General features: G+C 29.3%; 1 protein-coding gene across 2 annotated transcripts; it reads right to left on the bottom strand.

The window, feature by feature from the left end:
• Positions 1-1,683: 1,683 nt before the first annotated feature.
• LOC145327728 (uncharacterized) lies at positions 1,684-16,109 on the bottom strand. 2 transcript variants are annotated; one of them, XM_080171284.1, is made up of 19 exons: positions 16,069-16,109; positions 15,100-15,153; positions 14,118-14,280; positions 10,938-11,027; positions 10,019-10,213; positions 9,568-9,636; positions 8,787-8,885; positions 8,398-8,496; positions 7,223-7,321; positions 6,888-7,007; positions 6,516-6,614; positions 6,331-6,429; positions 5,854-5,925; positions 5,165-5,272; positions 4,851-4,951; positions 4,555-4,656; positions 3,817-3,918; positions 2,597-2,695; positions 1,684-2,105 (listed from the first exon to the last, which is right to left on the bottom strand). In XM_080171284.1, the coding sequence occupies exons 1-16, from the start codon at positions 16,084-16,086 to the stop codon at positions 4,642-4,644; spliced, it is 1,500 nt and encodes a 499-aa protein (XP_080027410.1). In that variant the 5' UTR covers positions 16,087-16,109; the 3' UTR covers positions 1,684-2,105; positions 2,597-2,695; positions 3,817-3,918; positions 4,555-4,641. The 2 variants fall into 2 exon arrangements, with proteins under 2 accessions (XP_080027410.1, XP_080027411.1); XM_080171285.1 differs by lacking the exon at positions 10,938-11,027.
• Between the last annotated feature and the right edge of the window lie 421 nt (positions 16,110-16,530).

Here is a 16,530-nt window from a genome sequence, read left to right as displayed (position 1 = left end):
TGAAAGCTTGACTGCCTAAAGCAAAATCATTTGTAGATATTCGTTTGTCGGTTACATTTTGTATGCGATTATAATAAAAATAAAATAAAAACTCAGCCTCTAAAGTTCACATATTTTACCATAAACTGCACGTAATCCTTTTGTTTTATTTAAAACCTTATTTGTTAGGCCAGATTATAAATACAACAACATGGATGAGAAAAAGTAGCGAAGCATAAAAATAATGGATTGACAAAGGGACATAGTGAATTATATATAATTTGTTCAGTATGTATAAAATTTTTGGGTGTAGAATTTTTACTTGGAATAAGGGATAAAGTTAATAATTTTGGGGTTTCAATAGCTAGCACCTTTATATTTTTCGGGAAAGGTGGGGTCACCACTAAGGGGGGTGGCTTATCCTAATTTTATCAAAATTAAGTTTTTATATACAAACCAAATTATTACACAACCTCACTCCATACAATAAAACTTAATTATTACCATAATTAATTATAATAATATTATTATAAAATTATTTGCAAAAATACACTTGTTTCCTTTTAACATTTAACATTTTGTTATTTAATTTTAATATTTTATTAAAATTGATATCCTTATAATTAAGTAACAGGGGGTCTGTCTGTACTTCTAATTGTAGTCTGAAAATCTGTTGCCAAATCAAGAAATCTGGCAGCTTTTATAGGTTTTTTCCATAGACCCTTTGTGTTGAGATTAGTAGGTTTTTGTCGATAATTACAGAGTTCTGTAAACGCTGAATCGATATTGTTCTATATAAGTTTATTTTGGTTTGGCATATCATGATACAAAGTAAACAGTTTAAATTATTACGGTTTCTCTGATTTTATTGCTATAAAAGTATATTCTATGATTTTTAAATTTCGTTTCATATTATTTTTTATTCTTTAGCTATTGAAGGAAAATAGACAATTAACTGCACATCTATATAATCCAGAAAAATTTCTCTCAATCTTAGAATTAGTAAAAATTGGCCGAAAATCCGTTTTTTAAGAATACGAGAGCCCGTTTTGCCCTATCTTTGAGCCTATGAATGAGATTGTGTTAAGGTTTGATAATCTTAAAAGAATTTTTTTGTGCACAGTCCTTTAAATAATATTACTTTTCATGTACTTGATTAGGTGGCCAATGTTGTAAGCTAAAGAGAATAGGAAGAAGGCTTGTTTGCCCCAACTATTGTGAATAGTATATTTTTTGGGTTTTGCTACAAAAAACCTAATTATAAAAGACTTAAATTACAAAACGCCTAATCCTACGAAAGTAAGAATCCTATGAAAGACCTAATACTGCAAAAGATCTAATCCTAATCTAACCTGACATAAAATGACTTAAGTACACATTAGGCAAACATGAACACTTGTAGAGTGTCAAAATTTGATAAGAAGAATATTAATAAGTTTAAGATACAGTATCCTGTTTAAAGACATACAAAATTACAAAATGAAAAAAATGTTGTTCCCTGTTAAAAAAAAATTTGGTCTTCTGTAAGTAAACATTAGGCTTTTGTACCTTTAGGCCTTTTTTAATTTAGGTCTTTTGTAGGATTAGGTCTTTGGCATTTTAGGTCTTTTGTAGCAATCAGACATTCAAATATAACTTTGACTTTATCATGCATCCTATATTTGAAAAATTGACTTTGGATTATATCTAAATACATAATTTGTATATTTTATAAACTTTTATTACTAAATAAGTTTTTACGCTACATAAAAAATATAAATTTGACATTTATAATGATTGATAATATAAAATCACATACAGCATTTATCACATAAAAGATTGGAAAGAAAGAGTCTTATCTATTGTGATCCATGAAAAGAAGTATACACTGAAATCAAGTAAACCTTTTGGGTTATGCATGTAATTTAGTATGACTTTAACAAAGCGTTCAAAGTTAATAAAGTACTAAACTATCCCATAGTATTAAAGTTATTATATCCAAGACATAACCTTAGAAATGTAAACACACAGAATTGTTTAGCCCTATGGATAAAATATAATTTGCTACTTAACCCCCCACTTGATGCTAAGATCCTAATCTTTTAGGGTTAAGAGAGAATCAAGTTCCAGAGTTGTAGATTTAGCTCCTGAAAAAATAAGATTTTATCATTAAGAAGAATTGAAAACTTAATTTTGTGAAGTGAAAATTTTTAATTCTGAAAAAGCATGTAATTTCTGAAGAATCACCTTTTGAGGTTTATATCAGCACCAAAATTTATGGAGATCTTAACTATCCTGCTTTTTAAATGAAAATTGAACAACTTTATATTTCTTCTGTACCAATAAAAGTGGTAACAAAAATGATAATATTTAAGGTTATATAATATTGATATCATTTGATTACCATGTCAAAAAATACTATGGTGGATTTTGGATAGATTAAAAGCAGGATAGTTAATAGGACATAAAAATCTTATTGTTGCTTTTTCTCATTATAAATAAAAATTGTTCATTCAAGATCATTATACTACCGAGTAAATCAATGAATTATAATAATCTTATATCAAGTTCCTCTTAAGAAACACATTGAATATAACCAATTAATCGATTATTGTATTACTTATTGTCTCTGCCTTACCTTTTTCCCTAAGTATGTCTGCTATTTCTACAAATATATTTCTTCTTTCCTCTGTATTTTTCTTTGTGTTCTGGAGTGCAAGATCTAAGGCTGTCAGGCCTAAAATAAGAGATTGTTCCTACTAAAAAGAATACTCAAAGTATTTTTCAATGTTGAATTTTAATAGTTATTTCTCGTATCGTATTATAAACGGCTTTCTGCGGATATAGAATGTACAATTATAAGATTAAAACTAGTTTTTTTAGCCGGTGCCGGCTAAAAAAACTAGTTTTAATCTTATGATTGTACATTTCTATATTCGTAGAAAACTGGATATAATACGATGCTAGACATAGTTTTTTCGTATTCATGAGAACCGGTTCCTATCCACCGGATTCAAATGAACACGAGAATAGTTATTTCTCGTATCGTATTATAAACTGCTTTCCGCGGATATAGAATGTACAATTATAAGATTAAAACTAGTTTTTTTAGCCCCATGGTGCCGAGGCACCGGCTAAAAAAACTAGTTTTAATCTTATGATTGTACATTTCTATATTCGTAGAAAACTGGATATAATACGATGCTAGACATAGTTTTTTTGTATTCATGAGAACCGGTTCCTATCCACCGGATTCGAATGAATACGAGAAAAATTATTATAGGTATTTTATACATTATAATGGAGTTATAAATCAAGAAGGGGTGAAAATAGAATACAACTAAAATGATACTAGGAAATTGATTAGGGAATTTTAAAAATCTTTTTTTCAACCATATTAATTAAAATTATTGATCCTACGATTTTTATCAGCTTATTATTTTAGAAACAATCTTACTATCATTTTCTTTATGAGTTATATTCATCAAAATATTATGGTATTTTGTGCTTTCACAATTGAAAATTTAATTGTATAAACATAAATATGGACAGATATTTAACCAGTGTTGACTATTTATTTACTCATAAACATACAAAGAGATGGGTAGGTTTCTGGTAAAATCCATAAAGGTTATGTGTTATAAGTTAAAAACAGTAGTAGAACGATAAACATTTATGTTAACTTTTTTTTTTAAATTTTGTCTATAGTTCTTTTCAATAAGAAATACACATAATTAGTGAATATTATCGTTCTACTACTATTTTTAAGCCTTAAAACACACACTTTTACAGATTCTACCAGAAACCTACCCCTCTCTTTGTACTAAATTTTCATAACAAGAAAAAAAAATTATTTACCATCCTCATTAGTATAATTAATATCTGCTCCATAATTTAGCAACAATTTTACTATATCTCTATTTCCACACTTTTCTGCAGCTGACATCAGACTTGTATATCCTAGAGTAATATAACAGAGTGTTATATTGTATACTAGCGGCTTCGCCCCTAGCCTCTAGGGGCTTTGCCCCAAGAGATGACAAAAAAAGTGAAATTCGTAAAAAAAAAATAAAGACCAGGGAAATATGTATATTGGTCTATCCTTATACTAAAGTAACAGGATGTTTGTCTGTCTGTCTGTGTGTCTGTACCAAAGGATCTCGCTAACCACTGAACCGATCGGGTTCTCCTTAACAGGGTCCCGGGAAGGTTTATAACTATTTTCTTGGAGGGTGGGACATCCCCAACCTCCCCCCAAAAAATGAAAAATCCCCCCCTAAAAAAAAAAAAAATTTAAACTAAAATTAAAAATGAGGGGAGGCAACCCCCCCACAAAAAAAAAATTTATTTATTACTTTTCTTTTAAAATCTAAAATAAGAAATTGAATTTTTAAATTCGACTCTCTCCTCCTTAAGTGCCCCTAGAGGCCTCTAGGGGCGTAGCCGCTAGTTATCAATATAATGATATAAATATTTATGACGTTAAAATAATAAAAATCTGACAAACTTCTTAAGTCTAGAACAAATAGAAGCCAACTTCCCACTATACCCAATTTATTGAAATTGTTAGGCCACAATATTAATTGGTTGACTAACCTGTATCAGTTTTAGCATTGACATCTGCTCCATTTTGTAGTAATAATTCAATAAATTCGGTGGGTATGTTACTTTCTACAGCAGTTATTAGACTGGTAAATCCTGGATATACAAAAATAAATGTACTAGATAGTGATTGGTTTTTAAATAAACAAAAGGAAATAATCTGTCTGAAGCTTATAATCATAGTAACTACTGATGAAAAAAGTGTTGAGAAGGAGGGAAAACTTCAACAATAACTAACTAATTGTTATTACCAAATTTATAGCCAAGTTTACAATAGAATATTAAATTACCATGGTTATTCTTTGCACTGATGTCAGCTCCACTTGACAAAAGAATTGGAATAAGTGCATCATTGCATTGGTAAAGCTGGCTTTTATCAAAATGGTATCATCTACAAAAAAAAACTTTTTCTTAGAAAATAATAAAAGATAAACTATAGCTATATATTTATAAGCTTAATAATATTTTGAAACAATGTTTGTTGTATTAGAATGGATATTTTAGACAATATAATTCCAGTAGTAAATTTCTAACCAAATGTAAATAAGAATGAAAATTAAGCTATAATAAGAAATATAATCAGCAAGTAAATAGTTTGACTAACCCTCATTATCTGAAGAATTAACATCTGCTCCATGTTCTATCAGTATTTGTGCAATTTCTACCTTTTTCCTCTTTTTAGCATCCCCACGCTTGGCGTGAGCATCCCAATCTAGTAATGCATATTTTCAGTTTTTATCTTTTCCATATCTTTCAATTGAGATATTAAAAAGAACAAATTGAACCAATCATTTGTACGATTGAAGTCCTTGAACAAGAACCATTTTTACATGGAGTACTAGAAAGATTAGCATTAATATTATAGGATGTTTTCATTAAAGGATTTTCTTTATCAATGTTTTTGAAAACATTGAAAAAATCTAGTCTTCAAGTTAGGCTGCAATTTGATTTACCCTTGGATTTAATATTATGGATGTTTTTTGTTAATAGTGCAAAAACTACCTAAATGTTTTATTTAACATCAATATAGTTGACAATAAAAATATAGCAATAAAAAACATTTCTAAGATTTAAAACATAAAACTAATGAATAAATCAAACTATATTTAGGCTTAAATTATTTGTCTGTTATAATTATATGCAGATTATTAGCCATTCTTGGCTGCCAATGACCTTTAGATTTCTATGAAATGCACTCATACATTATTCAGAGATCTTTCTATTTATTTCATATTTGATATATGAATGAGAAAATTTGTTTGATATGTGGGAGTAAAATTTTTTTTTACTAACCAGTGTCTTTAGCATCCTCTCCTTCAATCAATTCCACATAAAAGTGAGCTGTATGCATAAGACTTGACTTTCCTGAAATTTTAAAAAATTATATCTGAGAAGGCATGAAATAACTCCTTCCTTGACCCCCCCCCCCCCCTGGTCTAGTTACAAAAATTGCAAACGTGAAATATTAAAACAAGGTATTAATCCTTGAACACAATTTGTATAAATTTTTAATTTACATACTTCAGTGTTCTCAATCCAGGATATCAAAAAAAATAAAGGTGGTGAAAGAACTTCACATCCCCTGACCCTAAAATTCAAATTTTGAAAAATAAAGACATTCTTTGTGTCCTGGGTTACTTCAGGGTAATTTATCATTATTTAGATTATTGATAGTGAATGTGCACAAAAAAATATCTTGTAAGGAATTTTATCTTTCAAGAGAAGATGTCTAAACATAAGATTGTGGTGATTAAAATATATGAAACCAACCTGAGTTATCCTTAACATTGACATCAGCTCCATGTTTTAATAATTCCTTTACTATTTCAACATTACCAGCTCCTACTGCTTCTATAAGACTGGTACTTCCTAGATATTTATATATATAAATATTCAAAAAGGCAAAGGTCTATAATAAACAAAATATGCAATGCATTAAATAATGATTATCTTACCCTGATTGTCTTTTGTATTAATATCAGCTCCATATTTAATTAGCTCTTGTACAACTTCAAATTGTCCATTATATGCAGATAACATAAGACTGGTACTTCCTTTATGCAAAATTAAGTTATTCACGACTGTGAGCTTCTCTAAAATTTACCTTTTCTGTAAAAAAAAAAAAGATAAGGATTATTCTACATCTCAAATAAAGTCAAATTTATACTTAGTTTTGCTTTCAATATCTATAAAATTTTATATCAGAAAATAAATAACATTTGTTTTGCCAAAGTAGGTGATTTTGAAATAATGATTGATCAAAACTAATTTAAATTATGTTAAATAAGAAAATTGAGTTAAAATTTCAAATAAATAAATCTTCTAACCATATTTATTTTTGTCGTTGACATTGGCTCCATGATCTAGAAGCATTCTCACTATGTCATTATATTCCTCTTTGTTATCACCATCATTGTTAAGCCATATCATCAAACTATTTAGTTCTCCTAGGAATATAATATATCAAAATTGACTTTTAATCTGTGTGAATTAGAAAGGGTTATATGTATTAATAGGAACACAACCATATTTCTCATGATGAATTTACTTTAATATGTGACTAAACTAAATTCCATATTACCATTCTAATGGCAGTTAAGATTAGCAATTAAATTTACTCAGAGAATATTACTCTTCACTAACTACTATTGAATTAACTTACTATCATCATCTTTAACATTCACATCTGCTCCATTTTCAAGAAGTTTTTTTACTGCATAAATTTCTGCCAATTCTGCAGCAATCATAAGACTTGTGTAACCTAGGCATAAGGAAATACTTCAACATTTTTTTGGAAATCAGAAGTAGTTTATTAATAAGGAAATTATACTTTATTTAAGAAAATAAAAAATAACTATTATTAAAATTCATATTTTGGTAAAAGTTCTGTAACTAAATATTCATCATCATCATTGCCTTTTAGTTCTCGGCAGAACGTAGGCCATGCACAATGGTTCTCCAATCTTCCTTTTTTTGGGCACGTTTTGAGGCATTGCTGAAAGATGGAATTTTCTTTTCTTTCAGTTCACTTAAGAGTTCCCTCCTCCAGGTTGTTTTTGGTCTACCTGGTTTCCTCTTTCCTACGTGGGGGTTCCAAGTCAAGGCTTGATTGGTTATATCATCATGCCCTTTCCTTAGAGTGTGCCCCAGCCATCTCCATTTTCTCTGTTTTATTGTCAGTTTAATGTCTGACATATCACTGCGCTCTAGAAGCTCAGCATTTGTGATCTTATTTGGCCAAAAGATCTTGTGGATTCTCCTTAGACATTTATTGACATATGTCTGTAGCTTGGAGACCACTGCTGTGTTTAGGAACCAAGTTTCAGCCCCATACAGCAAAACAGAGAGAACATTTGACTTGAACAGTCTTAACTTGGTCTTTATGGAGATGTTGTTGGAATTCCAAATTTTGTTCAGGCTGGCAAAGGCTGTCCTAGATTTGTTAATTCTAGCTTTAACATCTGTTAAAGTGCCTCCAGCTTCATCAATTTTACTTCCAAGATACTCAAAACAATCTACATCCTCAAGAATTTGGTCTCCAATAGTAATTGGTTCTTGGGAATTTGCATTTAATCTGAGTATTTTGGTTTTAGGAACATTTATTTCTAGTCCAACGTAACTAAATATTACAAAACATGAATGATAACATCAATAGAAGTTCAGGCTGAACATTGATACCTATACAAAATTTAAAAATTTATAAAGTATTCAGTTTGGCCCTATTTAAATTTGATTAAAATTATGTTATTTAAAAAATATAAATGCTTTTCACCTTTGATTGATATAACTGAAATATAAATAAAATAATGGTTTCAATTATAAAGTTAAGTTACTAACCTTTTTCATTCCTAGCTTCTACATCAGCACCATGGTCTAATAATATTTGTATTATGTCTGCCTGTCCAAACTCTGCTGCAGTCATAAGACATGTATATCCTAGATATTATTTACTTTAAAATTAGTATATTGAAAATACATACAGATTTTACTTTAAATTCTGCTTAGATTACATAGTATTTATAATTGGCTTGAAAAGACTTTTAGATACCCTAAGAATCCATAGAAATAATTCACTATAAATATCCAGCCTATATTGCAAAGTTGCAAGAAATAATTCCAGAATCACTTTAAAATAATGTATAAAAAAGGTTAGCCATCAAAGCAGATTTCAGTTGGATCAGAGTTAGTAACATTGTTAGTTACAAACAAATATTTGGATATCTTACCATCTTCAAGCTTAGTATTAACATCTGCTCCATTTTTAATTAATCTTGTTAGTTCTTCTATTTGTCCATCTATTGCAGCTACCATGAGACTAGTATATCCTTGAAACTTAAAGGTTTAGTTCTCTTTAAACAAGGATGACAACATCCATAAAAGCTAAGCACTGAAACGGTAGGGCAAACGGACATTGACACTTGCATAGTGTCTGAACTGAATAATCAGAATATAAAAGTATCGAAAGAGTCGAAGCAAAATTGTAAGTAAATTTGTTGAAAAACTGCTTAACACAGGATAATGTTTATGGACATACTTACATTTTTCGGACTTAATTATAAAGTTGCTTCGCTTATACTATTGTTCTTTGTTGTCCCAGGAATCAATAGACCAAAAATCAGATCAAACGGATAATTAGATCACATAAAAATTTGTTGTTAAAAAAGTAGAAAAATCAACATGTTTAAAATGGACGTACGGACATTCTGGTAATGATTATAGAGTTGCTACGCTTTCTAAATCGTACCTAACTACTACAGGAATCATCATGCAAAGTTTGAAAACGATTGAACAATTTTAACATGCCTAAATTACCGAATAAAAGCTATCTATCTCAGAGGTACGTACGGGCGGACCAACCCTAATTATAGAAAAGCTTCACTTTTAAAAATGTTCTCCAAGAGATCCTTCATGAAAACCTTAAATGGATGATCTGCCACCCTTTTTGGTTATTCTCATAAATCTAAAATGCCTCCATCCTTCATCCCCCCAAAATTTTTTAATAATTACCATGATTTTTTATCAAATTTGCTATCTCAGTTTGATTTAATTTGACTGCAGTCCTCAGAGCCAAGGAAACTAGGTAAAAATATATAAAATAGTTGAAATACAATGAGATATTAACATATATTAGACATTAATAGTAAATTGCTTAGTAAATTCCCAACCCTTTACTAAGAACTCTATTTCAAAAAAAAACTCCTTTAAAGTTATCTAACTGAAAAAAATCAGGGAAGTATTATTAATCTCTTTTACTATTCAAAGGTAGCAAGGGGGTTTTAAAATGTATTGATATGTATTCGTAAGAGCCACCCCACCCCCAGAATATGATAAGAAAATGTATTTGTAAGGTAAAGAATTAGTAAGTAATTGAAAATTACATTCACTGTTACAATACATTTCTATGAAGTAAAACATTTATGGAAGACTTTAATAAGTATTTTTTTAAAAAGTAACTTACAGATTGCCCTGATATTAACATCATTATCCAAAAGTATCTTCACTATTTCTTTATTTCCAGTCTCTACTGCATAACTAAGAGTTTTCATTCCTTCTCTCCGAATATGTTCATAATTCACTTTTGCACCATGATCCACTAAGAGCTGTACAATGTTTTGATGTCCATTCTTAACAGCTTCCAAGAGACTGGTCCTACCTAGAATTTGTTTATTTTATTTGTGTACACAGTGCAAATGAAAGTGCTTTGCCTTTTGTGTCAGAACCTAAATTGGGACATAGTGCATTTCATTACCCTAGGTTAGGTAACTTTATTTCACTATTCAATAACATCTAAAGAAAATTAAATTTGAAAATTTCAAGTTCAATTTTCACCCACTAGGAGTTACCGCATAATCATGACAGGAAAAGCAAAGATTATTTATTTTAAATTTTGAACAACTTTGCTTTTATAAAGTTGTTCATAAAACCACTCTTAAAGTGAGTTAATTTATAGCCATTTTTATCAATTGCTTTGCTAAGGTCACGGAAATTCAGCCTTAAATAAATCATATATAGAGGGGTTTTATGACTGACTTCATTAAAGCAAAGTTGTTCAAAATTTTAAATAAATAATCTTTTCTTTTCTTGTCATGATTAAGCGGTAACTCCTAGTGGTTGAAAATTGAACTTGAAATTTTAAAATCTAATTTTCTTAAAAACCGCTGCATTTTAGATTTTATTGAAAAGTGAAATAAAGTTACCTAACCTAGGATAATGAAATGCACTATGTCCCAATTTAGGTTCTGACACTAAAGTCAAAGCACCTTCGAAGGCACTGTGTGTAAATTAGAATTGTTATACAGAAATTTTTTAAATCTAGACAACCACTTAAGATATTATTTTTGATTAACAGGAAATTCTTCCTCTAATTTAAGAATTACCATTTCTATCCTTAGCTTCAATATTGACTCCTTTTGCTAATAATTGTTGCACTTGTTCAAGGTTACCAGCTGTTGATGCTTCAAGCAATTCTTAATAAAAAATTTCAAAATACATATCTTCGTCATAAAGAATAAAATTTCATTCCCATTTTATACAGGTTGACCCTCAAAAAAGTATCTTTTAGCATCTGCAGCCCTTATTTCTCAATGAATTATTATGTCCTTGTTCTCTATATATTTCCACATAAGTAAATATAAAAATATTTTTTAACTCCATTAACAAGGGAGATTTTTAGAGCTAAAGTTTTGAAAAAGTGACTGAGGAAAAAGTAACTTTTAACATGAAACGACTTTTTTAGCAAAATTAAGGTAGAAATCCTTTTATTTTTGTTACTAGCAGAAACTTTATAAAAAAATTATATAAAAAATTTAGGTTTTGAGTAAAAAGCTTTTTTTACATATATTTTTTGAGTCTTTTTAGTTTAACCCATTAGTGATGAACCATGTATTAAAACCCGGTTCCGAAAAATGGAAAAAAAAACGGTTTCCAGTCTTCAAATTTCATCATCCTTGTGTGAGCCTCCCCTTTACTCCGTTCTTTATTTATTGCCCCCGGAGAGAAGTCTCAGATATGAATCTATGATATGGATAATATGGATCTGCCGCGAAAAAACAGGTGCTTTTGCAAAATGTTAGTAACTTTTTGTTTTTATAGTTAAGTTGCTGATTTTTTTTGTGAAATCTAATGTTTATTGACAAGTACATATATTTGTGAATTCGTTTTATTCAAATTATTATTTTTTGTATGATTTTTTTATCATTTTTTACGCCCTATTAGGACCCAGTTCAGCATGGCCATAAACACCCGACAGTTTTAAAACCCGGCTCAGTTTTGGTTTTATTACCCGGTTTTAACTTTTCAACCATTAAATATTTTTTTATGATTTATTATTCTTGAGCCACACTAATCAGTATACCCTAGTAATCTCTATATGTGTCCTCCAATAGTTTTATGCTCTTTTTATGATATGTATCATCCAATTTTATATGTTCTTTTTTTTTGTGTATGTTAGGTTTTAAAACTTCAACAAACGGGCTTTTTTACCCAGTTACTGTGGCCGAAACCGGCCGAAACACTAAATTTGAAATAAATCGCCCTATAGATTATATGAGGTTGTGTAGTTTTCAATTACGGATCGTATCAAAGTTCTAAAAAGTGTTCATCTCACTTTGGGCGTTCAAAAATTACTTTTTCATTTTTTTGTGGAAATAACCGGATATTTAGGAAAAAGTGGCTTTTAATGCCAGCAGAAAACCACCCAAAATGGGTTTAAATACCCGTTGTGCATTTATGGCCATGCCGAACCAGGTTTTTTGCAACTTTCCTGTGCTTGCCACTAGAGCAAAACAAAAAAATTGGAATTCTGGTTTGACCATTATAAAGCTTCCCTGAAATTTTCAGCTTGATCAGCCCATAAAAACTAATGGGTTAATGATATTTTGAAAAACTTACTTATAAGGCAAAATTGTTTCAGATTAAAAAACCAATTAAATCTTTATGAATATAGCAGGAAAATTATTTGTTTTTTTTCATAATCCTAACTTTAATAACAAAAAAGTTATGAAGAAAATAAAATTACAACATAATGATTTTTTAGTCTAAAAAGCTTAATTAACCCCCTATTAAATGATTGAGATGTCAGAAAAGGGAGCGGAGCAACTGTCATAATTAATCCTTTTCATAATAAAGGGTAAATAAATAACCTTAAATTTGCAAATAATCAATTCATTCAGTAGTATTTTTTGCCATTAAAAATTGATATTTTTTGGTGGAATAAAAAATAAATAATTAGTTAACTTGTTTTTCTTTGTATATCATTATTCAGTTGCCAGAAAAACATAATATAACTATCAAAAAATTATGAGAAACAAAAAAAAAATTCTTTTTCTCAGTCACTTTTCAAAACTTTAGCTCTAAAAATCTCCGGTGTTAATGGAGGTGAAATTAAAATTTTCATATATGCTTGTGTGGAAATGTACAGAGAACACAGATATAGACATTTTTTAATAATTCATTGAAAAAAGGGCTACAGATGCTAAAAAATACTTTTTTGAGGGTCAATCTGTAGTTATTTCTCACTTTGTATTATAAGCAGCTTTCCGAGTATAAAATGTACAATTATATGATTAAAACCAGTTGTTTAGCCCCAAGATGCCAAAATTTTGAAGTAATAAGGGAAATTATATTATGAAATAAATAGCCTAAATATTTTTTTGATCAGACAAAAGTTATATTTTGTATCAAAGAATGTAGCACTTAATTAAATACTTTTAAAGGACGCCTGCAAGAAATACCACGCTTTAACTACTGAAAGACTGCCACAAGTAGACCCAATACCCCAAATTTAAAGCCTTTAGCTTCAATAACCAAAAAGTTCTAGGCATTTCAAAATAGCATTTCATGTACAATAAAAATTTTGAAAGATTTACAAGGCTCATAGAAGAAAAAACAATATTAAATTACGTCGCCTAGACATAAAATTATAACCTTATATTTGTCAGAAATTTAGATTGCCGGTAACTGATTACAATTTTACAATAAAAACACCACATTTCATAGTCAAAATCTATGAAAAAAATTCGATTTAAATTGCATTTGTGAACGAAAATCATATCGAAAACAAAGGGGAAAACTAATACAAGCTCAGCTGTGATTGGTTGCTTAGCTGATTCAGCCTTCTGATTGGCTACAGTACACTCAGTACAACGCAAGTTAAACTTAATTTTTTTTAATGATTTTGACTATAAATATGGGTATTTTTATTGTAAAAATATAATTAGTTACTGGCAGCCTAAATTTTTGCCAAAAATAAGCTTATAATTTTGTTTCTAGGCCACATAGTTTAATTTCAAAATTTTAACATTAGCATTGAGATTCTTTCAAAATTTTCATTGTACATAATATGTCATTTTAAAATGCCTAGAACTTTTTTGTTATAGAAGCTGAAGGCTTCAAATTTGGGGAATTGGGTCTACTTGTGGCAGTCTTTCAGCAGTTAAAGCGTGGTATTTCTTGCAGGCTTCCTTTAATCTTAAGTTTCTTGAAAATGTAAAACAAACATTTGATATTATTTTTTATTATTTCCAATGCATTTAAATAATTAAATCAAGAACAATTACCTTTTTCATTTTCTTTCAAGGCTGATGTACCTCGGAAAAATACTATATGCTTAATCCCTATAGTATCATTGTAAGCTACAGTGATTTCCTCAACTGCTTCTGTTGTACCTACAGTACCATCAGTAGTAATTTCATACATTTGGTCTGCTGTGGCTTCATTTGACTTAATTTTAAAAATATTAAATTTCTATTTTGATTTTAAAAGTAAAGTCTTTTGATTTAATATTATATTATCTAAAAAATATATTTATAAAAATATATCATTGAATAAAATATAAATATTTTTTTGTTGAAATCCTCTATTGTGAAAATGTGAACTTAAACTGTAAACCACCACTACTACTTTTCATGGAGGAAGGTGACAATGGGCTGTTTATTAAAATAGTCCCCAAAGTTTTATAATAACATTTTCTTATTCGTTGGCTTAAAAACTTTGGGCATTTTTAATAAATTTTGATTGGTTGGTTCATTATGTTAATTGTCCACTCGTTTTAATCAATGATTGTAATCTGTAATAGTTATTTATCGCATCGTATTATAGACAGCTTTCTGCGGACATTAATTTTATAGATTAAACCAAATTTTTTCTGCCCTGATGGGCCCAATGCCTCGAATAAAAAATCTGGTAATAATTTTTATTTTAAAATTCGTGGAAAATTGTCTTTTTTAGCAGAAATTAATCGGTGTGAAAGCCAAGTGTATAAAAATGATAAATAACACTAACTTCTAAAATATCATAATAATTAATATCCGTTGGATTAGAACCGGTTATCAGCCATACTGATAACTTATGTACAGCATGGTATTACAAACAATTTTCTACTAATATTAAAATAGAAATCATGACATTAATAAAAGTTTTGTTAGTCTGGACCTTCGGCCACTCGAAGCTAGCAAAGCTGACTTTAATCTTATAATTTTTCATTTTAATATCAGCAGAAAGCTGTCTATAAAACGATGCGATAATAATTATTTTAATTACCTCAGGTTTAATTACATAGGAAGAACATTTCCCGCAGAACAGCAGCAGACAAACCTGCAAAGATAAAATTACTCATTTGATTTTAAAACTGTTTTATAATTTGTTGTTGAAAAAAAAAAAAATTTTCTTCTGTAACTCTTGTAGAGTGTCAGAACTTAATAAACAGGACCCTGTAAGTCTAAACAAAATTGTAAAAGGATGCAGTAAAAGAAACCTACTTTTATTTTAAGAATTTGATTATAAAGATGCCTCGCTTATAATATTGTACCTAAATGTCCTAAAATCAGATGAATAGGATAAAAAAATCATACAAAAACTTGTTGTCAAAAAGTAAAACAATCAGCATGTTTTAAATGGACGTACCAATTTTCTGGTAACGATTAAAGAGTTGCTACACTACCTAAATTGTACCTAAATAGTAAGATATATGATATAATTGAATTATTCTATTCATCTGATTTTTTAATAATGACAACAAGGTACATTATCATAAGTGATGTATCTCTATAATCAACTTCTGAAAACTAAAGTATGTCCTTTTACTGTATCCTATATGTACACAATTTTTCAACAAACTTATGTACAATTTCGTTTAAACTTAGATATTAATGTTATGCTTAATAAGCACTGACATTCTACAAGAGTTATTGTTCATTTGTCCTTCCTTTGGGTTATAGAGCCTCGCTTTTATGTCTGTTGCAGAGAGGGAGGACAGTGGGCTGTTTATTACACTAGTTTCCCAAAGTTTATAATAACGCTTTCTTATTTATTAGGTTTACAACTTTGGGGACTTAAGTTAATTTTGATTGATTGGTTTATTAAGTTGTGTGTTCAAACGTTTTAACCACTAACAACTACAGAACGTGTAATTTTGTGTATTGCCAATGTGGATGAACATCAATTTATCAGCCACTATCTTATCCTTTTAGATTCCTGGTCTGTTGTCATCCTTATTAAAAAAAAACTTGCCAAGTTGAGTTCTTTCATGTTGACTATTTGAACAAAAGTGAACGACTAAAATATAATAAAAGTTGTATCGGGGTTAACCACTTAAACTGTGAACCACCAATACTACTTTTCAGGGAGGGAGAGGACAATGGTCTTTTTATTACACTAGTCCCTAAAGTTTTATAATAACGGTTTGAGTGTTCAAACGTTTCAACCACTAATTGTAATCTACAGAAGGGGCAATTTTGTGCATCGATATTGGAGATGTCATCAATTTAACGGCCAGTGTCTTATACCTTGATATCCCTGGGTCAATCAAGTAATGCAACCTTCATATATGCAAAAAAGAATAAAACAAGGATGACAACATCCATAAGTAGCGAAGCACAAAAAATCGTCGATTGGAATACGTATAGGTAGATTTAAAAGGTTTTTACTAAAATCAAGAATAGATTTATTGAATAAAATAAACATGAAACCTTG

The sequence above is a fragment of the Acartia tonsa genome, chromosome 9 (assembly GCF_053477335.1).
Source record: "Acartia tonsa isolate MP-2025a chromosome 9, ASM5347733v1, whole genome shotgun sequence".
Taxonomy (NCBI): domain Eukaryota; kingdom Metazoa; phylum Arthropoda; class Copepoda; order Calanoida; family Acartiidae; genus Acartia; species Acartia tonsa.
Note: the sequence above shows the minus strand (reverse complement) of the source record. Positions and strands in the feature narration are given on the sequence as shown.